Source organism: Panicum virgatum, chromosome 2N (assembly GCF_016808335.1).
Source record: "Panicum virgatum strain AP13 chromosome 2N, P.virgatum_v5, whole genome shotgun sequence".
Classification (NCBI taxonomy): Eukaryota; Viridiplantae; Streptophyta; class Magnoliopsida; order Poales; family Poaceae; genus Panicum; species Panicum virgatum.
This window is the reverse complement of record NC_053146.1, coordinates 42,986,957-43,014,876: the sequence shown is the minus strand read 5'-3', so window position 1 is coordinate 43,014,876 and position 27,920 is coordinate 42,986,957. Positions and strand designations below refer to the sequence as shown.

At 43.4% G+C, this 27,920-nt stretch overlaps 1 protein-coding gene and 1 long non-coding RNA gene across 2 annotated transcripts; both read left to right on the top strand.

The window, feature by feature from the left end:
• The first annotated feature begins 15,610 nt into the window (after positions 1 to 15,610).
• Positions 15,611 to 20,737, top strand: LOC120660574. The gene is made up of 13 exons (XM_039939146.1): positions 15,611 to 15,851; positions 16,569 to 16,803; positions 17,210 to 17,349; positions 17,453 to 17,710; positions 17,871 to 18,022; positions 18,779 to 18,843; positions 18,936 to 19,004; positions 19,085 to 19,255; positions 19,337 to 19,458; positions 19,586 to 19,915; positions 20,045 to 20,184; positions 20,272 to 20,337; positions 20,432 to 20,737. The coding sequence occupies exons 2-11, from the start codon at positions 16,794 to 16,796 to the stop codon at positions 20,162 to 20,164; spliced, it is 1,437 nt and encodes a 478-aa protein (XP_039795080.1). The 5' UTR covers positions 15,611 to 15,851; positions 16,569 to 16,793; the 3' UTR covers positions 20,165 to 20,184; positions 20,272 to 20,337; positions 20,432 to 20,737.
• A 373-nt stretch (positions 20,738 to 21,110) lies between these two features.
• LOC120658845 lies at positions 21,111 to 22,339 on the top strand. Its single transcript, XR_005668865.1, has 2 exons — positions 21,111 to 21,425; positions 22,063 to 22,339. It is a non-coding gene; the product is annotated as an uncharacterized LOC120658845 (long non-coding RNA).
• Positions 22,340 to 27,920: the final 5,581 nt, after the last annotated feature.

Sequence of the window (27,920 nt, the reverse complement as noted above, 5' to 3'; positions counted from 1 at the left end):
TGGAGGTAATATGAGCGTCATATTTTTACTACCTTGTCGATCCGGTGCTCCTAGCTTACCCTTAGGCTGCCCGCACTGGCTACGGTACCTGAACCTCTATCGCATACTGCAGTATAGGTTTAGCATAAAATCGTCCGCACCGGGTATGGTAAAGAGGAACGCTATGGTCCTATATCGGCCTCCACACGCCAAATCCAGCGCTCTACGAGAGCTCCGGTATCGGCTGATGTGATGTGGGGCCCGCGCGCCCACCGTTCGTCCACACCGTGAGCATGAAGGGGGACAGAGAGAGGGGTGGCCGCGGCGGAGAAGATGAGGTAGGCGGCGGGCAGCAACGTGGACGGTGGTGAGGCTGCGACCGCACAAAGGAAGACACGCTTGAGGAAGCCCGCCAGTGGCGGAGCCAGAAATTTGCGGCTGGGTATGCCAAACATAAAAAAAATTCGAAGCTAATATACAGTATAGTTGACGATAAGTTGCATAACAAATTCATAATCGCATCGTTCGGCTACTGCTGCAGCTGCCACTGCCATTTTGCGCTGCCGCAACACACGGTAGCTGCAGCCGAGCGTGCAACAATAGTGCAGTTGAACGGTGTGAATAACAACCGGTGGCGGCCTCCTTCGCACTGATGCTGGGGCGCTGGCACTGGGATGGCGAGGGGCTTGCGGCCTACCCCTGCCGGAGTTGTCGTTGCCGAGTTGGGGAGGTGATCAGGATGAGAGAGCCGAACGCCGGTCGCCGAAGTGCCGCCAGACGCCGATCCAGGGGACAAGCGAAGGGCCGCGGGCCGAAGGCGGAGGGCTCAGAGCCGAGGGCCGGAGGTGCACTGGGGCGAACACGGAGCCAGGGGGGCTCAGGGCGAGCCGCGAGCAGAGACGGAGAGAATGATTCTTTTGCATTTGGGGCTTCCTTGCTAGGCTTTGTTGAATTGGGTCCATAAGTTGTATGTGATACTCCCTCCGTTCCAAAAATAAGTATAGTTTTTGGCATTCAAATTTTGTCCCACAAAGAATGCAGTTTTAGCTTGTAATGAAATCCATCTAATTAAAGCAATATCAAGTATACCAAGAAAGCATTGCATAAAAGAACGTATAGAGCGAATCAAATATTCAGTAGATATTATTTTTTTAGTTTCAATGTATGCATTCATTAAGGATCCAGAAACCCAAATAAATAATACAGTTTTCAATCACAATTGGTAGAAATAATTATGGGTAACAAAGTCATTTTTTTGAATGAGTAATGTGTTTGAATTTTCTAAAACTACACTCTTTGTGCAATGAAGAGAGTATATATATCTATGAATACATGTTGACATTTTCCTCTAAATCTTGGGTATGCCTAGGCATACAGGGGCATACCCCTGGCGCCGCCCCTGAAGCCCGCCCGTGCCAGTCCGGTGCGAGAGCTTGCCCGCCTGCGGCAGCCCGGAGTTCACCCTCCCACGGCGGCATTGCTTGCCCGCCCGGTGCGCCACGGGGATCTAGGGAGGGAGGGCGCCATGGAGGGAGCGCGCAGAATAGGGAGGCCACTGCGGAGGGAGCGCGCCGGGAGGGAGAGAGCCGCAAAGGGAGGGCGCCGCGATGGGAGGCCGCCGGGGAGGGAGGAGCGTCGGGGAGGCGCGCCATCGGAGATGGTCGGGCGATGGGGCGGGAGAGCGAGAAGGAGAGGGAGAGGGAGGAAAAATAGGGTTGTCGCTCCCGCCGCCGTGCACAAGGGAGATGGGAGAGAGCAAGGGAGGGGCGCGCGTGGGTGGGAGATAGGGGAGAGATAGAGGAGAGAGGGAAGGAGGGAGGGAAACAAAGTATGATGTGTGAACTTCCAAGCTGGTAGTTGGTATAGAGGATGTGATATAGAGTATGACGGGTGAAAAAAAAATAGTATAGAGGAGAGAAGCTCGATGTTCAGGATATAATATTTTTTTAGAAGATAGATTTAGAGTATGACGCATGCGAATAGCCTTAAATCCTTTCATTTCTTTATCAGCATGCCACGTTTGCCGAATACACATCGTAGGTACATGTGGGACCGTATACACATGTCGAACCTATTTACTGTAGCAACATATTAGTTAGGTTTAATAAATTCGTCTAGTAAATAGCCTCTATCTATATAATTAGTTTTGTAATTAGTCTATGATTAATACTCCAAATTAATAAGCAAATATTTGACGTGACAGTGACTACAATTTAATCCATGGAACCAAACACCTGGTGCATGGTGGGAGCAGCGTTAGCAACTTGGTGGACAAAAGTGAGATAATGATACAATTTCATGTATCGTCGGTGTAGCTTACTCTTGTTCTTTTTGCCTATATACATTTTGTTGAGATGAACAGATATATGTTTTTCAGTTCAGTAACGTCTATGTTGGCCTCCACACTACCAGCAGTTCTTATGACAAGACACATGCTCAATTATACTTTTACTATAGAGTAAAATCTACTGGCGGCACATAAACTTGTAAAATATTACTTAGGTTCACTAACTCTAAAAGTGTATTTCTGAATCCATAATCTTAATTGCAAAGTTGTGTTGCGTAGGTCCTTCAACTCCGAAAGTGCATCTTTAAGTCCATAGACTTTTCTAAATTGTTCACCACAGGTTCAAATGTATCTACGTGTGCATGTAATACAGACATTTCTAGATTATGGAAAAAAAAAATTCCGGCTTGATCATTCACATGTGAATGACTACAACCAAAAGAGTTACAAGAAATCTTAGACTCTAGGTCTCAAATAAATATTTCACAAATACAAGAAAAAATATAAAACAAAGAAAGAAAACTATAAGACTAAACTTCAAACTTTTTCTTCGTTCTGCTTCAATCTTGCAATGTATTCATAGGTACCAAAGCATCACATCACTCGCCTGCTTAGAAACTTGATATCCGAATGATTTGTTGCTTGCCCTTTTCAAATAAACCTCTGTTTGGCGCAAGGGTAGGAGGATATAGCAGCATCGCCTCCACCGAGGGAATGGCACCAAACGATGTCATCAATGCTACGCTATACCAGACAAGAATTTCCTCAAACGGTTTCTGTGTCACCCGACACTCACGAACCTGCAAATAGGATATCACATCGACAAAGCCTCCAACGAGGAAATCACTGTATCAAGCAGCACCATTGCCGGCCAGCATGACGACGGCTGAGATTTCTTCCTGTGCACACCAAGCCAAGTCCGCCCGGCAGCACAAGAAGGTCTGCCACTGATGAATCCGTCGCCCTGCATGCCGCCGGCCACACCCACGAGCAGCTGCCCACCGCGCACCTACCATCGGCACCGCCGCAACTCGGCCGAGCCGCAACACGAACACGCCCCCTGGAGCAGGCCGCCGCCGCTAAGGTCAGCTCCTGCAGACTGCGTGCGGCCGTGAGCACCGCCTGCGCCTCCACCACGGGCACCCGCCCGTGCGCCGCGATGGACGACGCACACCAACACAAGACCACCCAGCAGCACCGGCTGGAAGTCGTGCCGGTTGGCCGCCCCCGCCGCCACGAACCCCGCCTCCGTCATCTCCTTGGACTGGTGCACCTGCTCCACGAACCTGCGTATGCCGGCGACCGTGGGGGAAGCCACTGCCACAACACCGAACAGATCCGGGTCCGGTGGCACCGGATCCGGCCACCACAGTCGCTATCGCATGGGGTGGGGAGCCGCCGCCGCCGCATTACGTAGATCCAGCCCCGTGGCCGCCGAATCCGGCCCCGAGCCGCCAGATCTGCTTCGCCATGTTGTCGCCGCCGCCATGCCCGGCGCTGGCCTGACATGGTCCGCGGACAAGAGAAGCCCCCCCTCCTGCCACCTTCCCAGCAGGCACACGGGCTTCCAGTGCCCAGCACCAGCGGCGGCGAGGTCGAGAGGATGGCGGGAGGGGGGTTGTTGTTGCAGTGGCAGGAGGCGCTGCCCGAATCGCCTTCGAGAGAGACAACGCGGGGGCCTCCGAGAGAGACGATACATTCCACATAATACGGATATAACACCCTGACTGTACATCTTCCATTTCATTTATCTCCCACTTCTCAATGTCTCCAATCCAATTAGATTCTCCATTTTCCCCTTGCTACAGTCGAGAGGGGCGAAAACCGTGCGATCCGCTTTCTCTCGGCGGCGATTCGTCGATCCCCTCGTCTCCGACGGTCCGGCGGCGGCCGGGGCCGGAGATGAGGGGATCCGACCCTCGCCGTGCGAGCTTGTATAGGGTAGCTATGTTTCTAGTCTCGCCTAGGGTTTGCTCGCCGTCGACCGCAGCAGCGGAGCTTGTTTTCTCAGTGAAGGCGGCAATGTTGCTGCGCCAACTCGCAATAATCCTCAAGCTCTTCTTCGAGGATGGCAACGTCTATGGCGGCGTGCTCGGCGAAGGGCTTTGGAGGTCTGGTTCCTTCTCTTCTCTTGCAAAGTGGAGGAGGATTTTGTCCCTGTTGTTGGGGTTTGCTTCCGGCTCGTTGGCTCCCTTGCCGGCGAGGGTGGATCAAGCTTTGTGCTGGGTTGCGTGCTTCACCACATGGAGTTGGCAACCGCGGCTCTATTTCTTCTCCGGCACCGGCGGGAGTCGGCCGATGGGCTTGGCGCATCCTGACGGTTCGGGGGGAGGATTTGCTTCGGGCGGCGACGGCGTTCATCGGCGGCGGCGGCCGGAGCGGAATTTTGTTTCTCCAAGTTGGTTCGGGGGACTCGTTCATCTCCCACCACCTTGTGAGATCTGTTTGCTCCTTTGCGAAAGGGGGGGAGAAAGGTTGTCCCTGCGGAGGGATTTGCTTCCGGGCTGTCGGCATGGTCGGCAACTGCGGATCTCTCTTCCGGGTCGTTGATGTCCTCGTCGACGGCCGCGGATTGCATCTCTGGACGGCAGCTTGTTGCTGGTCACTGCCGGAGAGTCTTGCCGGTCTTCACTGATTGCGGGGATGGCCGATGTGCTTGGGAGGCCATTTACTCGGCTTCGTCGCCTAGCAGTAAGTCCTCCTATGCAGTCTCCACCTTGTGGACTTCGTCGTTGGTGCAGATGGCGGCTATTGCCTTGGCTCCGGCAGACTGTTGCGTCCGGAATCGAGGAAGAAGACGTGAGGACCCTAGAACCTGGTGTGGCGGTTGTAATTTTTAGTTTCTTATGGGTCTTTTCTGTAGAAGGGCAGGGGTTGTACTGTTCTCCAACGGTTTAATACAACACTCGCTCCTTTCGGAAAAAAAAAAATCTCCAATCCAATCCGGCACGGGTTGTTGTCCCATACGTTTGCTCTCTAACTCACCCACCACGTCCACCGGTGCATCCACCAGATGATCAGACATGGCGCACTAACACCATCGTAGACGTGGCCCCAGCTACCACAGCCGGAGGCACCCAGAGGAGTGCCCTTTGGCGGCCCTAGCAAGTGGCGGGATCCACAAAGCAATCCGAGCCAAGAGGAAGAGGAGCGAGCGGGCATGGTGGAGAAAAAAAATAGAGGCAACGGTCAATTCTCATCAATCACTATAATCCACGTTGGCAGTCTTGGGAAGGTATAGTCACTATGCCATATTAGCGTTGCATGCATATATATGTGAATATATACGACTCTGCAGGGAATAATTTAAAATGTTTGTGGATCTAGAAATGCATTTGTGAAGTTGACGGATCTAAATGATATCCTCTTACAAGTTTGTGATCTAGAAATATATTTTTAAAGTTGATGGACCATACCGATATAAGTTTAGAGATCATCATTGCATTTTACTCTTTATTACTATACAACTACAAGACGTTTATCGCAGTCTCATGCTGCTCAGCTTCCGTTACCACTCAAAATTCCTTGACCGATACAATAAAAAGAAAAAAAATGGAAGGAGAGAGAAGCGCTCGTGGTAACAAACGGGCCCAGCAAATTAAGCCCAGAAATACTTTGGGCCCGGATCATGCAGACCTGAAGCCATTCAGAGACTGAACACATAATAATTAATAATAAGATGCCTCAGAGCCATTATTGGATTTGGCGGCACGGCGGCAGGGAGCGCGAGACGAAAGCGGCGGGAAAGGAAAGCTTTTCCCCTCTTTTCCCTCCAATTGCCGAAATTGCCGACTCGTTTCTCCTTCCGCCGCCGCGGCAGATATGCCACGTTTCCTTCTCCGTCTCACCTGATTCCGAGCCGCCGCCGCACGGAATCCTCCTCTACTCGCCCGTCATTCAATCGCTCCATCCCTCTCGTGTCATGGAGGGTGGAGCTGTAGAAATCGGTATGCACTTTCTCCTGTTCTTGGTGTTCTTTTTGGCATATAATACACGAGTGCTTGTTTTTCTCACAGATTTTGATTTCGGTTAGTTCGTTTGGTCGTCTCTTTCGGAAGGGACCGTGTAGATGGAGGTGGATGATTTAGTTCTTTTTTTGGTGTATGTGTGTGTAGGTATGGATCGACAGTGCGATAGTCCCAACCACAACGGCCGCAGAGAAGAAGACGAGGAAATGGTGAATGGTATGACTCCTTTATCTATCTCGGTCTCGCTATGCTAGTACTGTGTTCTCGGTCTTCTTGTCCTACTCAAGATACATGCCCTTTTCCATGGATTAAATGGAGATAACTTGGTCAGCAGCAACATCCAGGAAAGGGGGAAATGCGTAAAGGAATATACATTTAGCATTTCTGAGTTTTTTTACTTCAAGTTTAATCCCCTCGAACGGTATTAATCTGGTTTGCTTGTCGGAATGTTGGTTGCTTGTTATTGTTTTATAAACACAACACTGATGAAATGTTAAATCCAAATTTGGTGTTCTATTCAACTACTGTGCTCACTTATTCCGATATCAATAGGGTGTTCAGTTAAACTCCGAAAACAGAAGTTTTCTCAGTTGCATTAGGACAGTGTCAGATAGCGACATAACCTTGCTCAAGTTGCTCAACATCTAACTACTATGTGTCTATGCCTTTTCAGTTGACCAGTTGACTGGAAATCTATTTAGTTAACCTCTTGTGTTGTATATGAGAATGGGAACTGCTAGTTGCATAATGTCGCAAGAAATAGAAAGTAATGTAGAGTAATCAATTTGTCCAATCAAGTTCTGCAGCCTTCCCATCTAAAAAAAATTCAAGTTCTGAATGCTTCTAGAAAAAAGGAATATCCGCATGCCGTGCTCTTTTAATGCGAACTAATATTTGTAAAATAGAAATGGCTCTGCATAAAAAGGTATCATTTCACTTCTTTTGTACATGAGTAGTTCAACTATAGTAACCAATTTAATACGTTTACACAATATTTGACATTTTATTTTTATGTTTAATTTTGTTTCATTTTTTATGATACTATTCGATATCATTGATAATTTGATACATGGCCCATTGCTGATTACTAACTCTATCACATGTAGAGTGTCATGCATTGTCCAATGTCAAGTTCATAGTGATCAGGCCACATTTTTGAAGCCGTATGTCATCGTACCCCCTTTTCTTAGAGTTCAACATAGCATCCAGTAACTTAAAATGGGAGGCTTCTATGTAAATAATGAGTGTATTAAAATATATTGTTTCCTTTATGCTAAACTTCCAAAAAGAGGACATATGGTGACCTATTTATAATCTGGATCACCATGACTTTTAGATCAATGGTGCAAAACACTTCGGGAGCACTGTAATAAAATGATGTGTTCAGTTAATTTCTCCCCTGCAATTTTGTTCAATTGTATTAGGACAATGTTCAATGGCAAACCATCGTCAACTTGTTCATACTAAAATGACGTGCCTTTTGATGCCAAGGAATGGAAGATGCATTTGGCCATGCCAACAATGATGTAGTTGAACAAGAGGAGAGCACTGACAGCATTCCTAGCCCACTGTTCTTGGGCCCAAAGCCAAAGAAAAGGCTCACTTCCAAGGTGTGGGATGACTTCATACCCTCCTTTGTTAACGGGAAGCTTGTGCATGCTGAATGCATGCACTGCCACAGGGTCTTCAACTGTGGTGGCACCTCCAGCCTTTGGAATCACCAGGCCAGGTGCAGTCCTAGCATTCAGGCTCAGAAGAGGCCAAAGCTTCACGGGCATGCTCCCTGCCATCAACGCAGAAGAACACTACAGCAGCCGTTTCTGATCCAAAACAGAAAAGGCTCCCATTCTTGCTATCTGGCCACAAGAAAGTCTTAGGCACAGCAGGTGCAGTGCCTGAGCTGGAGCTTGCCTCGCTTGACACTCCTGCAAACACGAATAAGAGGAATCAGGAGGTTGATCAGAGTGGGTCTCATGAGAAATTTGCAGCACCCAAGCAGAAGAATTTAGCACTGCCAGTTGTTTCCACTGATAAGGATAAGAAAAATCAAGGAATTGACAAGGACATTTCTCATGAAGATCTCGTCAGGATATTAGCCATGCACGGACATGCAACAAGGATGGTGGAACAGGACAACTTTGGGTTACTTGTTGCTCACTTGAATCCTGCGGTCAAGATTCCATCCCACATCGACCTGATGAGGAAGACTTTTGACTTGTTTCGGCAAGAAAAGTCCAAGCTGAAGGAGAAGTTAACAGCTTTGTCATGTCGTGTTTGCCTGAGTGCACACATATGGCACTACGATCCACTGTTGGTATTCTTGTGCTTGACTGTTCACTACATTGATGATGAATGGGAGAAGCAGAACAGGATCGTCACATTTTGTCGAGTGGATCCCTCTTGCAGCACAGAAGAATTGAGCTATACCATATTCCTAGCTATTAAAGAATGGGGTCTTGATGACAAGATTTTCAGCATTATACTTGATGATGCATTTGTTGATGATTCCGTGGCTTCAAATGTCAAAGCCAATCTTCAGAAAATGAACAAAGTTGCTGCAAATCAGAGCTTGCTTGTGGCACGTTATGCAACTTATTTAATTGATGAGGTTATTCAGGTGGGACTGGATGAACTTGACAGAGTCATGGAGATGTTCACAAAGTATTCCAGGTCTCAAATGGATTACATGCCTTCTCTTGTATATTATCCCAACTGCAGATATGCACAATCAATGGAAGCTTGGACAAAAGCACAGAAAATTTGTGATATCTTGGAATATTTTCATAAATGCAAGGACTTCGTGCACAAGTTTCCTAGTCCAGCTGCTTTGTTTGATAAGTTGTGGAATGTGAAGGAAAAGGTGGATCGTAATACTGAAACTGATAGGTTTAAGCCAGTCTGGAAAGTCCTTCAGCGTGAAAAGGAGGAAGGAATTTCCATTATGTTGTGTAAGATGGAAAGGAAGTTCAAGGAATGCTGGAAAGCCTGTTTCTTGCATTTTTGTATGCCCATGGTGATGGATCCTAGATACCATCTGGAACGCATCAAGTCACGTATACAACCTTTTACTGTGGAGAGTTCTTATACTGTGGATAGTGACATAGATGATTATATATGCGAAGTGCATGATGCATTGCTTAACCTCTACTTTGAATATTCGAGTCAGGTGCAAGAACCTAATTGTACTTCCTGGTCAGAAATTAGCATGGGAAGAAAGTTCATAGGTAGAGATATTCTGCATGAGTTGTATCTATACTCTGAATGTCCATATGGTAAGCGACCACTGACTGAACTTGATCAGTACTTGCAAGAGGCATGTCCGGCAACAGGTGAATCCAGCGTTCTAAGATGGTGGAAGGAACATTGCCAGACCTATCCAACCATTGGTCGGATGGCACGCGATATATTAGCACAACCTTGCAGTAACAACTACAATGCAGCAACAAAAACTGCGAGATTCGTGATATCTGAGTCAGGTAGAAACCGGGTTGAGGAACTTGTCTGTATTCAGGATTGGCTCACACCAGCTGGTATGACCTGTGGCCCTGCATCTCTTGTTTTTTGATCCGACCATGATCTGTATTAATCGAACTTCTTGTTTATGTATAGGTACTGCAAAGGTGGAGTCAGCCAAATAATCTTCAAAATTGGATACTTGACCATTCCTGAATCTACTATTACATGTAAGTTGCTTTCCTAATTTGTTTCTAGAACCCGTTTGAAGCGATTAGCAATGGCTCATTCAGATTCACTTACCTGTGCAGGACTCAATGATGAAAAAAAAACTCAGCAGGTCGCTTTAGGTGGAGTTGTAGCCAATCTTTTGGATGCTTGATTGAGCTCTGCTTGATTTGTAATGAGGCTTTTGCGTGTGTGAACTATGAGGTGCTTGCCCATGCCATTGTACCTCCTGATCCTTGATGATAATATTCAGATATTCCCTTACTACTATGTGTTCTCTTTGGATCTTGGATTTTCTTCTCTCCATAATTATTAGAGCATTATTCAATAATTCTTGCTACATTAGGTTCATATGTTTGTAGAAAAGGGTGATGATATGCATCAGTAGTCGGAATTATGGTTGGTTCGGGTGCTTTCTTCCGTTCATTCCTCTTCAGCGCTACTGTTTCCCCACTTGTTTGCATCCAATGATCTCTGATTATTGTCCGCCTCCCTGATTCGACCAACGGCAATTTGCATTTTATGAACATGTATTTTAAGAATTTGTCGTGGCTATTTGCATTTTATGAACATGTCATGGCTGGCTACTTGTAGGTATGACGTGGGCAGCGCAAGGCCCTTAGATTAGCCGCCAGACATGAGACACATCGCCACCATGAAATTATTTTAACTAAAGATCATATACCATGGCATATTCAAAATATTAAAATAGTCAACACTATAAATTACAAGAGTCAATGTTTATGAAAACTTAGTTCAACAATTCCAATACACTAGATCAACATTTTATTGGAAAATGTTGAAGCAATATACCTAAGTTGTTGAATATATATGTATTCAAAATGTTGAAATTGTACATTCCAAATGTTACTTTCTAAAACTATTTAGAAAATTAAAATATATTTATATGGACTCTGATTTTGTTGTATAAATCCTAAATAACATCATGGTTTAAACAGAATCTGAAACACATTTACAATCTCGAAGAAAATTGGAATCAAAGCTTTAAAATCTAAAAGGAAATCCATCCGATTCACCCATGCACCGTGAGCCGGCCAGGCTTAGACACCTGTCTGTCCACCTCTCCATCCCTCATCAAGCCGTGGGCGGAAAATCAACCTTTTCACCAGATTTCATCGCCCCCCTTATTAACTGGTGCCTCCTGGTGCACCACCGCCTGTGCAGAGGGTTTCAGTTCTGTCGTCGTCGCGTGCGTGCCATCGATGGTTGGTGAGACAGGGAAGATTACAAAAGATAAACGGCGTTCTCCATCACCATCCAATCAGCCATCGTTGATTACCTCTGATGTCGATCTGCTGCGATACCCTGTTTAGCAAGATCGAGATGCATCAAGATGCAAATTAAACGGCCGGAAATGCGTCAGAAATGCGATTTCTCGCATTTTCTGACCTGTGATAGGGAAACACACGTGAAGTGTGTTGAACCGGGCTTAAAAGCGTCCTCAGACGCCATACAATCGGTTTTTAAATGGCATGTCAGAATCTTTGGCGTAGTAATTACCCTTCTCAATTGTGTCAGGCATTCTGTAACACCCAGATTTTAAATTTGTTTGAATTCAAAAAAAATTATTCAAATGATGTTTGTGTTAAAAAAAGAGAAAACTCTCTTATTCCTCTCTTTTGTTTTTCTCCCAACCGGCCCAGCTCATCATTTTTTTCCCTTTTTCCTCTCCCCTCTCTTCTTTCTTTCCTGTTTGGCCCATTCTCATGCTCGGCCCATCGGCCAGCTCCAGCCCAACTCACCTCCTCTCCCCCCCCTCTCTCTCTCTCTCTGACGGACGGGCCTCACCCGTCAGGCCCGTCGCCCACCTCCCGCCGCCTTGCCTCCTTCCCCTGTGCCCGAGCGCCGCTCGTCTTCCTCCCCCACCTCGACTTGCCTTGAATGCTGACATCACCCCTCTTGTCTTCCCCTTCTGATTCTCCTTCCTCGGTCAAAGATGGCCGCACGTCAAGGCCATTAATGGCCGGCCACCGAGCTCCTCCGCCTCCCACTGCGGCCGCTCCATCTCCCCCCTCCCTCGGCCTATAAAAGGTGCGCCCGAGCTCCCTCCTCCCCTTTCTGAGCTTCGCACCCCTTTGCCCTCGCTCCCGTGCCTCACAGCACCGCCATCGATCTGCCGCCTCGCTGCCTTTCCGTCGCCTTCAACCGCCTTCAAAGCTCTGCGTCGTCGTAAGGATCATCACCGACCTTTTCCCCCCTTCTATCTCACTCTCTCTTGCCAGGGATTGCTCGCCGGAGTTAGGGAGCCGCATCTCGCCGGCATGAAGCTCCTCCGCCGCACCAACCCGCCACCCTGAGGCCCTCACCGAGCTCGCCAACGCCTCCTCTACCTTCTCGGCCTTTCTGCGCCACGAACCAAGCCCCGGAGCGCCGACTTCAGCTTCCACCAGCGAACTGCCGCCCCGCGCCGCCGTCCACGGCGTCCAGAACCGTTTGCGCCGCCGGCCAGAGCCGCCAGCCTGCCCGAGCCGCTGCTCCGCAAGCCAAGCCACCGAGCCGAGCCGCCTGCCGAGCCAAGCCATCTTCTCAGCCGTTCGATCGCCGATCAATGGCCCAGATCCGCCCTAGACCTAAGTCAATTCCCTCAACATACCGGTCAACTATGGCCATTTTTCACAAGAGCCCCCTGGGTTTTCTGTTAATCAACCCGCGCTCCACCATAGTTCAAAAGTAATTGCATAAAAGTCCTTTATCTTTTGTTTTAACCCCTGAGCTTCTTTAAAATGGAACCCGCCATCCTTTAAGCCTCTGTTTCTAATATAAACCTTATATTTAAGGTTTATTTGCATTCCAGCCCCTGGTTTCTTTGAATCTAGCCCCTGGCAGTTCAGTTTCTTCACAAATAAGCCTCTGCAACCTTGTTTTGGCCATATCTTCCTCGTTTCAACTCCGATTTCAGCGATTCTTGCGCTCACGCGATCCTTGCAACACGTACAACATCTTTATCAGCATATATTTCTCTATTTTTACTGTTTTATTTGTTGTTCCTTATTTTGTGTATGTTTTGCTTGTGTGATCGTGTAGATAACACATTTTTCGAGGGAAATCAAGAACAGGTATACGAGGAAGAGAATCAGTAATTTGGCAAAGAAGGCAAGTGGACTTCTCCCTATGCATATTCCGCTTTGTCCCAATAATAGCATGATAATTCATTTTACTTTATTGTTGAATTGCATAAATTTGATGGGACACCTATTAAGGATTTACCTAGTCTTTTACCCCAAAACCTTGAACACTGGGTTTAATTTATTTGTTGGGTAGAAATGCTTAGTTGCTTAACTTTGGGAATGGTGATATCATAATCTTTTAAGAAATGTTAATTATGCTTTATACATGTTGTTATGTTGTGGTTAATACAAGATCATATGATTTTAATTGGAACATGGAGAACCATCCAGTAAAATAGTACAACCACAAGGACCACATGGCTCTGGTCTTGGCTGATTAATTAGAAACTCTAGCTTGTGACAATCTTACCGAAAGGGCAAGAGGGGAATCATCGATGTGGTATAGCCCGGTCCTCTTGGGGTAGCAGCCTTTGCTAAGGTGCTGACCATTAGGGAGGTTTATACTCTGCTTTGACTTGAAACCTTAGCGGATTGTCACTTGTTAGGGAATCTTTGTAAAGGCCTCGTAGCGTCCCTATGCAACCACACCTCGGAAGTGTGGTATTGTGTCTAATCAGCATAGCGTGGTTGGGTCCAAAGTTCTTTTGAACTTTTACGCGACTTGTGGGTAAAGTGTACAACCTCTGCAGAGTGTTTAAAACTGATATATCAGTCGTGCTCATGGTCAAGAGAGGTCTGGACTCTCACATGATAATTGAACTTGAAGAATGATTTAATCTGTGGTGCTTTGGCTTTATAATGTTGGATCCTTTATGATCTTATGCTTAAGTGGGTTGGTATAAAATTATATCTAGTAATTAGGTGCTCGCTAATAAAATTTGACCAACTAAAATGCTACCTGCTATAAACCTCAGCCTTTCCTTGATAGCTTTGCATTTTCCCCCACTTGCTGAGTACCAATCATAAGTGTACTCACCCTTGTCTAATTGCTGCTTAGAGAGAACATTGAAATGGAGAACTACAACAGCTTCAAGGAGTTCTAGTCGTGCGTTCACCAGTCAATTGCCTGTGGGATTGGATGAAGCTTTATTGAAGATCTCGTATAGGATATCGATGGAATGTCTAAAGACCTTCGTGTTTATTTATCGGAGTGTAATAATGTTATGTACTCTCTCTTGCTTACGCTTTGAACATTGTCTTTGATATATTTCACTTATGACGTCTATCATATGTATGTAAACTTGATCCTGACGCACATATGAGATGCATCTGGTTTCTTTCTGAAATTGGGTGTGAGACATTCAAGAACTGGCGTCCAAATTTTAGGTTTGCAAATAAACAAATCATCCATGTCGAATACAATGAAACCCTCACATTGTGATGCAACGAGGACAGCAGAGTGTATTTAGTCAAACATTTGAACAAACTTGTCAATAGCAACAGTCACATAAACAATCCCTTTATATGGTCAACAATAGAACTTCAGTAGATACTCCTAGATAAACGGGCAGAAGGTTTTGTTAATACTTCCTAGTCCCAACCTGCAGCTGTCTTCCCACATGTGCCGGTATATCATACACATCCACATCAAGTTCACCATGATACCAATATGGCGGGGGCACAGACCACCTGTCATTCAATATATTTTTTTCCAATGTAAGTTGGTCATGTAATATAATTGTTGAATATTAGTCAAAGTGACTATAAAAAAGCATCAGTACCTGTTTTTCTTTGTCGGCCAACCATCATCAAGAATAATGTGGAGAAGCCAGTTATATTCTCTGTCTCTGTCATCAAAATATTTTTCAAATGTAAGTTCATGGAACTATTAATGCCTACCCAAGTTAGCATTGACACAACCAAAAAAGTAATACCATGTGCAAAATGTCCCCACCTCTAAAGGGAGCCATCGGATGAGGATTCTGTGATTTTGATTGGAGTTTCCAAAATTTGCACAAGAGAATTGATTTCCATAGGATACAATGCCTTGAAGTAATAGGTACAACAAGAAACTCATGTGCATACAACAAGATACTAGGGTTTATTCCGGACCACAAACTAATTGCAACGTAATAGACTTATAATAGGTATAATTTGATTCCACACCCCTCGACTCACAGGTTGATTCGTAGATGTCAATCAAAAGAATAAGACGTTACACAATACTGCAGCTGTTACACCTAGCATAGCAAAGTTTCAGCTGCACAATACTGTCAGTCAAAAGAATAAGGTAGCCCCATAAGTTATACAAATTTTTGAACATTACTCTCTCTTTTTTCTGAATGGAAGGTAGATGCACGTGGGTAGCATATCTATGCTGAACTGCTGACATTTGCAGTTCCTTTTTTTTCCAGGCCAAGGGTGCTCGCGAACCTTTTGTTGCAAGAGGAAACTGTGACGACAAAAGAATATTCAAACTTATTAAGCAAATCCCCATTCACTGGTTAAAGAAACAAGCTCAGAAGTTAGCTCTATAAAGAACAACATCATGGCCTGTTTGTTTTGGTAGGAAACTAAAAATGATAAGTCTGCTGGCTCGTGCATTGGCTTTGGATTAATGCCATCGTAACTTCGGAGCTTTGCTGGCTCGTGCGGAGCTCGTAACTCGGGCCGCCGCTCGCCCCTGTGCTGCGCTCGCGTCCCCGCTGCCGAGCGAGGCCCCGCGCGGAACTCGAGCCGCCGCTCCGCCCGCTTGCTCGCGCGACGCGCGCTGCAGCCCTCCCCTGTACGGAGTTCGCGCCGCCGCCCCAAGCCTCGCCGACTTGTGCCGCTGCACCCCGTCCACCGCGCGCTATCGTCGATGCCCCCACCGGAGCTCGTGCCGGAGCCGAGCGCGCGCTATCCATTGTACCCCTCTTTAATCATAGCAACTAAGTTACTTAACCCGTTTTGGATGTGGCTCTATTTCAATCTGTAAACAACTCCTTATGCAACATCTGTAGACAAATCAGGGCCTTTTTGTGTCTTTCATTCCGACTTCTCTTCTCTCTGACCATGTATGTGTGTGGCAGTTTCTTACCATCATCAGTGTGTTGTTTAGGAATTCTTTATCGACCGTTGTCATTACCCTTTTGTTTATATAAAAACAAATGTATGGTAGACAAGACAACAGTGTCGTGAAAGGTTAGTCCGTTAGGTTGGTAGTTCTGTTTGGGCTTGCTCATGTATCTTCATTTATCCATCTTTTTACCGCAAATATTTGGTTTAATTGGATTCTTGCTGTTTTCCTACCTTTTATGTTGTGCGCTCTGTGCTGATTCTAACCAGCTGCTTGGAAGTAAGAACTGCCAGCTGATATTTCGCCACTTTCTGATTTGCTATACGACACTTGTTAAATCCGAGCCTTTTACATTTATATGCACAGAGTCAGGTCAATTTTATGCTGATTCCCCATCAAAATGTATACTGTTAGTTAATATTTATTGTTGGTGTATTGTTACTTATCCTGAGAAAATAGAAGTTCACAAGGTACTTTCCGCTTCTGTTTTCTTATTCATGCTGGGGATATCAAACCTTTCAACATTGAGCTGCTCTACTTACATTTGCATTTACTTTCTGCTTCAGGACTGCAAAAACCCTAAAAAAGAGAGGGTGATCGATTGCACTAGAGGCTTGAGTAGGGAGCAGAGAGCTATTAACAGAAGGATCAAAAAGCTTGATTCGCCGCCGACTTCAAGTTGTAGAGGTGGCCCAAAAAGCTCGAGCCATGACCCGAAAGGCTCTGGGAGATCGATAAAACCAAAACCCTTGAGTCGGCATGATAAATGCACTATTAGACTGGCAAAAAAAATGCTAAAACGTGAGTTACAGATTTTGAACTTGTTGGTTCTTCCTTTCCTTGCACATATTGCTTATTAGAACACTGATTGTGGTGGATCATGTTCATTGCTTAGATATTAAGACTCAAAAACGGTGGGCTGATGCTGAGGATAAACGATGCGCTGCTTATGCGGCACAGTTTGGCATGCTTCCTGAACGAGTTGTTTCAAAAACTCCTTTTGAAGAGAAACCATTTGGCCATCTAGTCCAACCTGGGATGAAATTTTATGATGCCAGTGCAAATCATATGCAAGATGTGTCCTCCACTGTTGTCTCGCTTGCTTTGTTTGATGTTGATTTTGCTGTTATATCCTTATGAATTTTCCTAATTTATATTTTATTAAGTTCACTTTATGAATGATTATTAAAATCATGATCTTGTGCAGGAGATGAGATGTTATTTGCATGCTCAGGCATACCTCTACCATATGATGGAGCTAGCAAACTCAATTTAACAAGAATTGTGACTTCAGCATGTTTGGTTAGAGAATTTAATCTCAAGAGAAATAGAGATGATAACTTGAGGGTTTGTGCTGCTAATAATTGTGCCCTCTATTTTGCTTTGTTTACTCAAGCTAATTGTGGCCATTCTGTGCTGAATTGCTGATGTACTGCTTTTATCACTCTAGGTTGAAGTGTGCCTTCCTAATGGTAATAGCACCCTTGGGTTCTTGGGACTATATGATGATGATATTGCTATAGTCACATCATTGGGCTTCCTAAGAGTGGATCCTCTAGATCTGGATTATGAATCAGCACCTGTCTCTTCTGATGATCATGTAATAGCTGCTGGACGTGCATTCAGTTCGTACGGATTGAGGGCCTTGGATGGGTTTCCATGTACAGAATGCAGGAACACGTGGGTTTCTACTTCAGACACAACAAAGGTATATGCTGTGCATTTGTTCGTTTTTTCGCATGATGGAAAACTTGATACCAATAATTGTGTTATGATGTTGGTGGTAAGGTATCACTATAGTATGCTGTATGCACCGAGGTATAGTGCAAATTTCTGCTATAAACCCTAGCACTTTTCTTTTGTTCTAGGCTGTACTTGGAGGGCCACTTATAGAAAATAGAGTAGATAGTAAGGGAAGACTTCTTGGGATAAACCTTGATCTTAATCATGATGACAAGAGATACACCTTCCTACCACTGGGATCACTTAAAGAACGCTTGGAGCATTTTCAGATATTCAAGTATGTCTTCTGCACTTTCAGTATTTATGTTAGGTATTTTACATTTGTTTCGATACCCCTTGTTAGAGGAAGAAGGGACGGTTGCTGGTGTGCTACAGTACCCGAGGTGCTACAGTACCGCGGGGGTACTGTTCACGAGATGGCGGCTGCGAGGGCAGGAGAGCGGCGGCTAGGGTTAGGGGCGCTGGGAACGCCGGCCGGGCCGGCAAGAGGGAAGGGAGTTCTTCTGATCTCTTGCTTGATTAGATTGATACATCTCCTCTCCTTATTTAGAGAGGTTTAACTTTGCCCCTAAGCAAGCACCTAATTAATCCTAATGGGCTAAGGTCCAATAGACCCTTGACTCCTCTAACACTACTCCCCACCTGGACATGCCGCTCGTCCTCGAGCTGCAACCTAACGTTGACTCCATTAGCTGCAACTTAGTAATCTGTGGATTAAAAGTGATTTGTTTCTTGCTACCTCTGCCTGTGGATTCTTTGTGCCAGTGTCACATTTCCTGTTGCTAAATAGCTTGTGCTTGATTAAACCTATATTTTGTTCAGACTATATGGACAGTGCAACTTATATTTGTGACATCTAATTGCTCAATCGACACATTTTTTGTTGAATTTTTATAAGCCTGATGATTTCAAAGTCTTCTTTCCATACCTTATCCTTTTGGTAACAATTCAGTTGTTTTTTTGGTATGACCATTTGGTTGTTTGGCTTGTTCCTCTTGTTATTTATCATAAAAACTCTACTGTGTTATTGCAGTCCTGAAGTAATCAGCTTCCAAAATTATTCCTTGCCTAAAGGTGTATCAAGAATAATGCCTTCAGGTATTCAATAATGCTAGTCATCATTACAACCTAGTGATCATTATGCACAGAATATTATGTGAATGCTGCATCTGAGTATTTGTCACCTTCAGGATTTATGAGAGTGATTAACCAGCTAAAAGCCCTTGGCTATCCCTTGCCACCTCCACTTGTGCTCGAATGTAAGTCATTTGCTTTTGATATTTCTGATCTTTGTGTTGTTCTTTACAGAGCTAACTTCTGAGCTTGTTTCTTTAACCAGTGAATGGAAAGTTGCTTAATGAGTTTGAAGATTCTTTTGGTGAATTATGTGCTTGGAAAGGGTATATTGGTCGTATACGCAGCGTCTCTACTGGGGTTGTCTGGTCGCGACTTAGTAGAAATGTTTTGCACAAAATATCCCGTCGTGTTGTCTCGCTTGCTTCATTCAATGGTGATTTTTATAGTTATTATGATCATTACTTTGCTGTGCTAGTATTAGGTCTTAGCTAATGATTGAAGTTATGATGTGCAGAAGGTATTAGGTTTTTTGCATGCACAGGCTTTCTTATAAAGTTGTTGCGTGGCACTGTCATCCTGACTTCCGCTAGCTTGGTTAGAAATGATGATGAAGGTGACATTGATAAAAACTTGAAGGTTCATACTGCTAAGCATTTCTTTTGGTCTTTTAAGTTATTTATTATAATTTACAATATAAATATACATTTATATATAATATATTTATATAATATGATGGTTAGCTGAGCTCACTTTATCTTTGCAGATTGAGGTGTTTCTGCCACCAAATCAGCGTCGTAGTGGGACAGTGGAAATGTATAATTTAAACTATAATATTGCTATTATCAGTGTGGAGAAGAGATTCTCTCGCACATTTCCAGAAGACATTTTCGAAACAAATCAGTCATCTGAGAAGGCTTATCAAGGACAATTAATTTCCAATGAAAATCTGAAATCATCTCAAAAAGTAATAGCTGTAGGACGTGATGCTTGTCAAGGACTATTAATGGGCACAATTGGTGAAGTGCAGCCTGTAAACAAGGACATCAAACTTAATTGTGAAGAACTTAGGTTGTCCACTTGTGAAATCAGAAAGGTACTGTGGTGAACTTCTCTTGCTGTTTTTGTACATGGTAGCTATAGTTGCATCAGAATCTGAGTTATCCTCTTTAATCATACATTTTCTCTCTAGTAAACTTTGGGCTTCTGTTTACTTTTATGCTAGGCTGGGGTTGGAGGCCCTCTTATTGATCTTGGTGGGAGGTTTATTGGCATGAACTTCTATGATGGAAGAAGGGTAACTCCTTTCCTGCCAAAGAGCAAGATTGTTGAATTTCTTAATTGAGCTTACCTTCCTCAACCAGGGTATTACTTTTTTGGTTGTGTCAATGCTAACTTGGGCAGGCATTAATAGTTCCATGAACTTACATTTGAAAAATATTTTGATGACAGAGACAGTAAATATAACTGGCCTCTCCACATTATTCTTGATGATGGTTGGCCGACAAAGAAAAACAGGTACTGATGCTTTTTTATAGTCACTTTGACTAATAGTCAACAATTATATTACATGACCAACTTACATTGGAAAAAAATATATATTGAATGACAGGTGGTCCGTGCCCCAGCCATATTGGTATCATGGTGAACTTGATGTGGATGCGTATGATATACCGGCGCATGTGGGAAGACAGCTGCAGGTTGGGACTAGGATGTATTAACAAAACCTTCTGCCCGTTTATCTAGTAGTATCTACTGAAGTTCTATTGTTGACCATATAAATAATGTAAGTTTGACTGTTGAGTTAGGGATTGTTTATGTGACTATTGCTCAAATGCTTGACTAAATACGCTCTGCTCTGTCCACGTTGCATCACAATGTGAGGGGTTCATTGTATTCGACATGGATGATTTGTTTATTTTCAAACCTAAAAATTTGGGAGCCAGTTCTTGAATGTCTAACACAATTGAGAAGGGTAATTACTGCACCAAAGATTCTGGAGAATGAATTTGCAGCTTGATGCATCTCGACCTTACTAAACAGGGCATCACAGTAGATCGACATCAGAGGTAGTCAAGCGATGGCTGATTTGATGGTGATGGAGAACGCTATTTATCTTTTGTATAATTTTCCGGTCTCACTCTCACCAACCATCGATGGCACGCACCAGACGACGACAGAACTGGAGCCCTCTGCACAGGCGGTGGAGCACTCTTCAGGAACATAAGCACTTAATTCTTTCTACTATTTAAGATTCGTGCGGACCACAATAAACTAGCAGGATAAAATCGAGTTTTGCTAGGTATCTGTCGTCAGGTTTTTTAGAAAAAATTGTCACATTTTTGTCCACCGGCGCTGCTAAAATCATACGTCCCGTTCGGCTGGTTGGGAAAGAAGCCCAGCCGCGCTGGTTCTTGCATGTTCTGGCTTGGCTGGTTTGGTGGATAAGCAGGTTCGGTGGATCAGCCCAGCCAGCTAAACGGGGCCGAGAAATCTCCAGTACCTCCAGTTCTCACTCCCGTCTCCCTCCTCTCCCCAATCTCCTTTGTTCATTCAGGTTGAAATATGTGCTCTTTCGCGTCTGACTCTGTCAAACTACCCCGTAGGTCTGAACCCCTTTCCCTTCCCTCCCCTTCTCTCGATCTGGTAATCTGGTTCCTTTTTTTCTGTTGGCGATTTCGAGGTGCTGTAGATCGATCATGGGATGCATTTGTTTCTGATATGCATGTACAGATCGTGTGCTCGTGTGACATGTCTTTGTTGTTTTCCGTATGCAATTAGTTGCTGTTCTGATAGTTGTTTCGTGTCCCTAGCTTATTTATCAATTGCTATTTTCTTTGTCCATTCGTGTCAGGCAAATCTTTGTAACATATGTGTTTTCTTTTGGCCCTGTAGACTTAGCAAAACTGTGGTAGCTAGTAGCTTGTTGTGCATTGCAGGTGCTGAATTATGAATGTGAATTCTGCTTGGTCAAATTTCTACATTTGTGTATTTGTTGTTTTATATTCAAGCCTCTGAGCTGATCAGGGACATGAAGAAAGTTATATCATATTTATGATCAGATTGCTAGGATATTTGTTTAACTTATAATTCATTTGTTTTTTAGTTATATCATATTTTATTTTTAAGAATAGTTAAACATAAGTGTAAGCCACTTTTATTTGAGTTTATCAGATATTTGCTGGCACCTTCTACGTATTCATGTTTTTATTTTGTTGTTAATTCCACAATTTTTTTATGCAGTGTGGACTTGTAGGGATGCTAGGTGAAGTGGGAGAAGCGGAGCAAGAAGCAGTTCTGATCAAGACATAACTCTCGATCAATATTCTTAGTAATATTACTCATAAGTAGGCATAATAGCGATTATTACATTTAGATTTGTATATGCATTCTTATCTTGCGATATTTTTTTTAAAAAATATATATTTAGATGGTCAAAGTACTGCTGTTTTCTTATCGAGATTCCCAAGCAACAATTTTGCCTCTCCCATCAATAGGTTTAGCTAGAGCATTTATAACACGGCCCAAGTAAAGCCTCGCTCACGAGTATCTGAGCAATTCTTTGCTTTTACAAAACTTTCAAATTGTATCATCAACCCATCGCCCTTTAATACAATTCCAACATTTTTTATTCCAAATTCAGAGCAATGCGGCTCGTCCCTTTGACCTTATGCAAATTCAGCTAATTCACCTAATATTATTTCATCATCGAGACCTATAATACAAGCAATTCCATCCCTCACTTGAACTACGCGACCGATATTCTCAATCCCTACTTTCCTATTATATTGTTCAATACGTTCGCAGAGAATTTTATTAATTACGTCAACTCGAAGGGTTGCCATTGGTGTTTCTTGAATCTTTTTTTTTCTGGAAGCAAGGGAAAAAATAATCACTATATTCTAAACAAAAGTAGAAATTCAAAATCGAATAAATTTCATTATCTCTTCCATTCTATAGCTCCGAGAATGCCAATATTAGCACAAATTGTACAGAAATATAACTCGGTATTCAAACACCTAGAGCTCCTTCTATGGCTTGTTGGAAAACCCCGTTGTCGAATCTGATTCATAGCCCTTTGTTTTTCAAAATAAAGGGTTTCATTTTTAGACTTTTCTAATTGTTCCAAACTAATAGAAGTAGCATTAATCAAATTTGCTTTCTCTCGTTCAATTTAGAGTATCCATTCATTCGATACTCACCTTCTTCTAGTTTGACTTTCTGTAATCGAATCTGAGCTTTTTCGAGTTGTTCAAGGGTCCCTCTACGCAATTCTTCCGAATTTTTGAATAGCACTTAAGATCCTCTATTTTTTATTATCTCATAAATCTTTCAGTTGGAGTACCACGACCACGTGACTGTGAGTTTTGAAAGAATGTTTTGTTCCTGTTGTTTCTCTTGGATTCCTCTCGAAAAAGAATAATGGGCAGCTCTCACTACAGATGTCCTTTTTTAAAAAAAAATTATGAGAACCAATCCTACTACTTCACGTGTCGGGATTTCCACAATTGAAGAAAAAAGCATAAGGCCTATTGATCAAATTATTGGACCCGTGCTGGATATCACTTTTTTCCCAAGCAAGTTGCCTTATATTTATAAGGCTTTGATAGTCAAGAGTCGAGACACTGCCGATAAGCAAATTAATGTGACTTTAGAGGTACAACAATTATTAGGAAATAATCGAGTTAGAGCTGTAGCTATGAGTGCTACAGACGGTTTGATGAGAGGAATGAAAGTGATTGACACGGGAGCCCCTCTTAGTGTTCAAGTCGGTGGAACTTCTCTCAGACGAATTTTTAACGTTCACTTTGTTTTGGTTGAAGATCGCGGAGCCTACTTCATTCCATCAGATGCTTTTTTACAACAATTTTGAAAAAGGTTCAGATTCTTGGTTGTTTTCAAGGTCTACCTCCATTCGTGTTTTGACTTTGCTTGTCAACAAAGAGAATCCAATACCATACCTAGCAATAAGAATAAGACAGTCACTAGCGGCCTGGTCCATATTCTAAAATTAAGAAGTTCTTGGACTTCCTCTTTTGTACATGCCAAAGCGTCGGCAACAAGCCAATTATTTTTTTGAGGCCCTTATCCTCATTTACCTTATCAACTAGCAAATCAATAGGAGTTCCATTTGATTAAGCACCTGAATCGGACTGAACCGACTGTTTGTCATGCTATTGTTCTCCTATTCTTTCGAATCCATGAAATAAGACATTGACTTTGCAATAAGTTCAATTATATTCATTGCATAATAAGTTCCCTTGAAAAGCATTGGCACACGTGTAAGTGAGTTGCTCTATCGAACTGAGCTATAGCACTTGCCAGAGATATCTTAACAAATAAATAATTTCTTGTCAAGATGAATATTCGCTAATGCCAGAGGATATTTCTTTGATTGGCGCAACTTTAGTGTTTCTAACCCCTCACTAACTTTTGAGGGATTGCCTTGTGGTTATAAGTTATAGTAATAACTCAAAATATTCTAGTAATAGAAATACATAGCGCAAATCCTTTATTCTTGTCTGTTTCAAGATATGATGACTAATCAAACAATCTCAACCTTGGGGTAAAGAGTTTACACTGTTTATATTTACTTGAATTTTTTTCTTATACGTAGGAAATTATATTTTATATTTTTATTACAAATTAATAAGCTTTTTTTGTTTCACTCATATAGCTATTGAGAGTGCATCTAGGCCCCTAGTGGGTTTTGGTGAATTGATCGACACCACGATTAAAGAATTAATAATCTTGTTGAGTATATAAGCAGGAATTTGGGCAGAGCCTTGTGTTTATCATAACATTAGAAAATATGAAGTTACATTACTAATTATTATGCAAAAACATATTTTTCGTTTGTCTAGTTGGATGGAAGAAAACAAGTCATATGTACAAGTTCCAAGAAATAGAAATTAACAAACAAACAAATAGCACTAGATGAAAGATCATGATTTTAGAAGAAAACAGAAAAAAATCATCAAATTTGAAGTTCATACGAGGGAGTAATGCTAGTTACAATTCCGGATTAAAAAGAGAAAGATCAACCATACACCTGGGCTTTGCTGTTGGGCCATATTACAAAGATAAAGAATAATTATTATCCATTCGCATAGCAAGCCAGCGTCTATTGCAGTGGTAAGCCGTGTCCATCTATAGCATGAAGTTCTTGGTTCGATCCCCCGTGCCATTAGTTTTGCTGAAAAAAATGTAATTTATATAGGACAAAAAATGTAAAATATCATAACTTCCACATGAATGCATGTAGCGTAGTGGTAAGTGACTTGGACACTAGTACCGTGGTCATGGGTTCGACTCCCGGCTTCTCACTTTTTTAGCTTGGATTTTTGCTGAATTTTCTTAGCTGTTGTCTGCTGACAAATGGGCCTTTGATCCTTGCTTAGCTGTAATCTACTATGGGGTCTGAAGGTCGAATTCTGGGCGCGCAGAATTTTTTTTTGTCTTCACCATTTCAGTGTTCAGGCTGTTGCAAGTTTTAGATATGTATTATGCAACAAGATGTTAAAAACAAAACTTCTCAAGTATATTCTCAAACCAGCGAGTAGTGCAGTTGTGGGGAAATATCATTCCGAGTGCAGATCGTGGGTTCGATCCCACGTGCTGCATCGAAACTTCTGGTTTTCTTTTTTTTAGCTGGGCTCGGTTGGTACTATGGGTGAGTTGCTGACTCGGCTGGTGATCTGGCCTTGCATCGAATCAAGAGAAAGCTTGTATAGTAATAGACATTTGTAAAATGATAAGTATCTCAATGGTAATTGCACAATCTTCTTGTCTTGCTGATTGCAAGTTCGATTCTTGCCATCATCCTATTTTTTTATTTTTACTAGTATATAAAAATTTTCTTCCATAGTTTATACATATATGTCAAAAGGGACTATGACAATTTCTGTGACAAATGTTGAAATGTCATTGTTGTATGGGCCGGATTGTGACGAAATCAATAAAACGTCACTAAGTTTTGGGCCTCGGATCCATTCCTTCAAATCCATGACAAAAACTAGACAATCATCATGTATTGTATGCGATTGTGACATTTTTTAAAAAAAATATCATGAAAAATTCATCATGGATCACCACATTTCTTGTAGTGTTTGTAATTTATGTGATGAAATGAATCAATGTTAAGACAAATGCTCATATGACAAGATAAATACCACGATATGATCTAGTATGAAAATAATAACAAGCAACAGTTATCATGAGAATTGGGATATGCGTCAATAATGAAGAATTTATTCTTATATCCAAATGAAGCTTGTTGATGTGTCGGCTCGAAATATGGCCGATGAACAAACTACTCGATTGCTTATGTCTCATGCGTTGGATCGGAATGGTCTAGCACACAATGACTCGAGGATTTAGACTGGTTCGGACCGGAAAATGCCCTACGTCCATTATTGGGGTGGTTCTCTTGCTCTATTGCTCGAGCCCAGGTGCTCACAGTTGGAGGGGAGCTTACAAGCTTTCCAGCAGTGGATTGTTCTCTCGAACTCCAACCCCTCTCCTACGTGAGGGGCTTTCCCTTTTATGCTTCAAGGTGGGGCCCCTAATTTACATATTTCTATCGTGATATCTTGGTCCGCAGGGGGGGTCCGTCGTCTTCGTCAATCGGCGGGTCCCACTCGGTCGGTCGGGAGTGGAGAGGCTATGTCTAGTCGGTTTTTTTGGGCGACGGGTTGTCAAGCTGTTGTCCCATCTTGGTCAGTCGGAGTGGCTTTGGTACTTAGTCGGGGCTCGGCGGTCGTCTTCTCTCCTGTTCGTCCGTATCGGTGCCACACGTCCTTCCCTTCGTGGCCTCTGACCCGAGGACGGCACGCCCGTTAGGGGTGTCCTGACACGGCCAGGCGGCCTTGCCCTGTCACAGTCCCAGGCGTAATGGTGTGGTGTCAGGGGGAGCCATCATCACGGCGTGCGGACAATGCGCTCTCCAAAAATTAGGGCCCTTCAAAAATCGCTAAGGGATTTGTTAAGTTACATGTAACACTTGTGCTCAGAAGCTAGTTTATTTAGGTGTTGAAAGGAATCTGGATCATTCAAGTATTTGATATGATCCTCTTCCATACTTTGTAACCCGTATTATTGGACATGACATCTGTGCCAAGCTGAATGAATAAAGTAACGAGCTGCTTTGGGATCAAAAAAGTCGCAAGTGCCGACAAAGCCAATGCAGGTTTATATAGAGTAGGCCTAATAGAGAGGAATCAATTGCAGGCCCCGGTCCTGAGATTTCAGTGGCCCAGGGCGAAACTCCAGTTGAGGCCCCTTAATATAAATATTTATGTTAAACACATTTTAATATTATTATTACTATTGGATGCATATTTTCTAGACAACATAATTGTGCTAAAATTGTAAAAAAATAGTAATCACAAACTAGCACAAAATCGAAGAGTAAGATAAACTCAAGGAGGAAATTTTACTGAAAGTCACCGAAAACTCGGAGTTCAATGTGTAGATTCCATTCCTGACCAATGTGTAATGATTGATGATATCAGTGGATAGCTGCAACAAACATGTAATATATTGATCTATATATGATCATCATTCATATCATAGATCGTAATTTTTACAACATCTGCGCTGAGCTAGGCAGCCGGGCTAATTAGTGATACGTGCAAACGTGGCCGTGCATTGCTCGTGATGTATACTATACCTAGAATATGTATACTTAGGAAGGGGCCCTTTGGATTCTTAGGGCCCAGGGCGGCTGCACGGCTCGACCCCCTCAGGGCCGGGCCTGATCAATTGATAGCTCTTTCACCATCTGCTCAGCTGCACGGCTTAGTGCCTCCTTAACATCCTCGCGAAACGCCACTGCAGTCTTGCAAATCACCAATCCGCCGCCTACTTATCATACCTGATTATTAATTTAACTTCTTTTATTTTATGTAAAAGTAGGCCTCCATTTCTTGTTATGCACTGGGCCACAAAAAAAAGTCAGGGCCGGCCCCTAGGATCTGAGAATTTGATTAGCCGCCACACATCACCACCATTGGTGTGAGTAGGAGGCAAGAGCAGACACCATTGGTGTGAGGGAAAAAAATACCATTCCCGTTCAGAAAATAGGGAAGAGGAGCGCGCAG

Coding starts and splice junctions, on each gene's coding strand:
- LOC120660574 (XM_039939146.1), top strand. Junction 19,459..19,585: donor ACATTGATAAAAACTTGAAG/GTTCATACTGCT, acceptor TTATCTTTGCAG/ATTGAGGTGTTTCTGCCACC. Junction 19,916..20,044: donor CCACTTGTGAAATCAGAAAG/GTACTGTGGTGA, acceptor CTTTTATGCTAG/GCTGGGGTTGGAGGCCCTCT.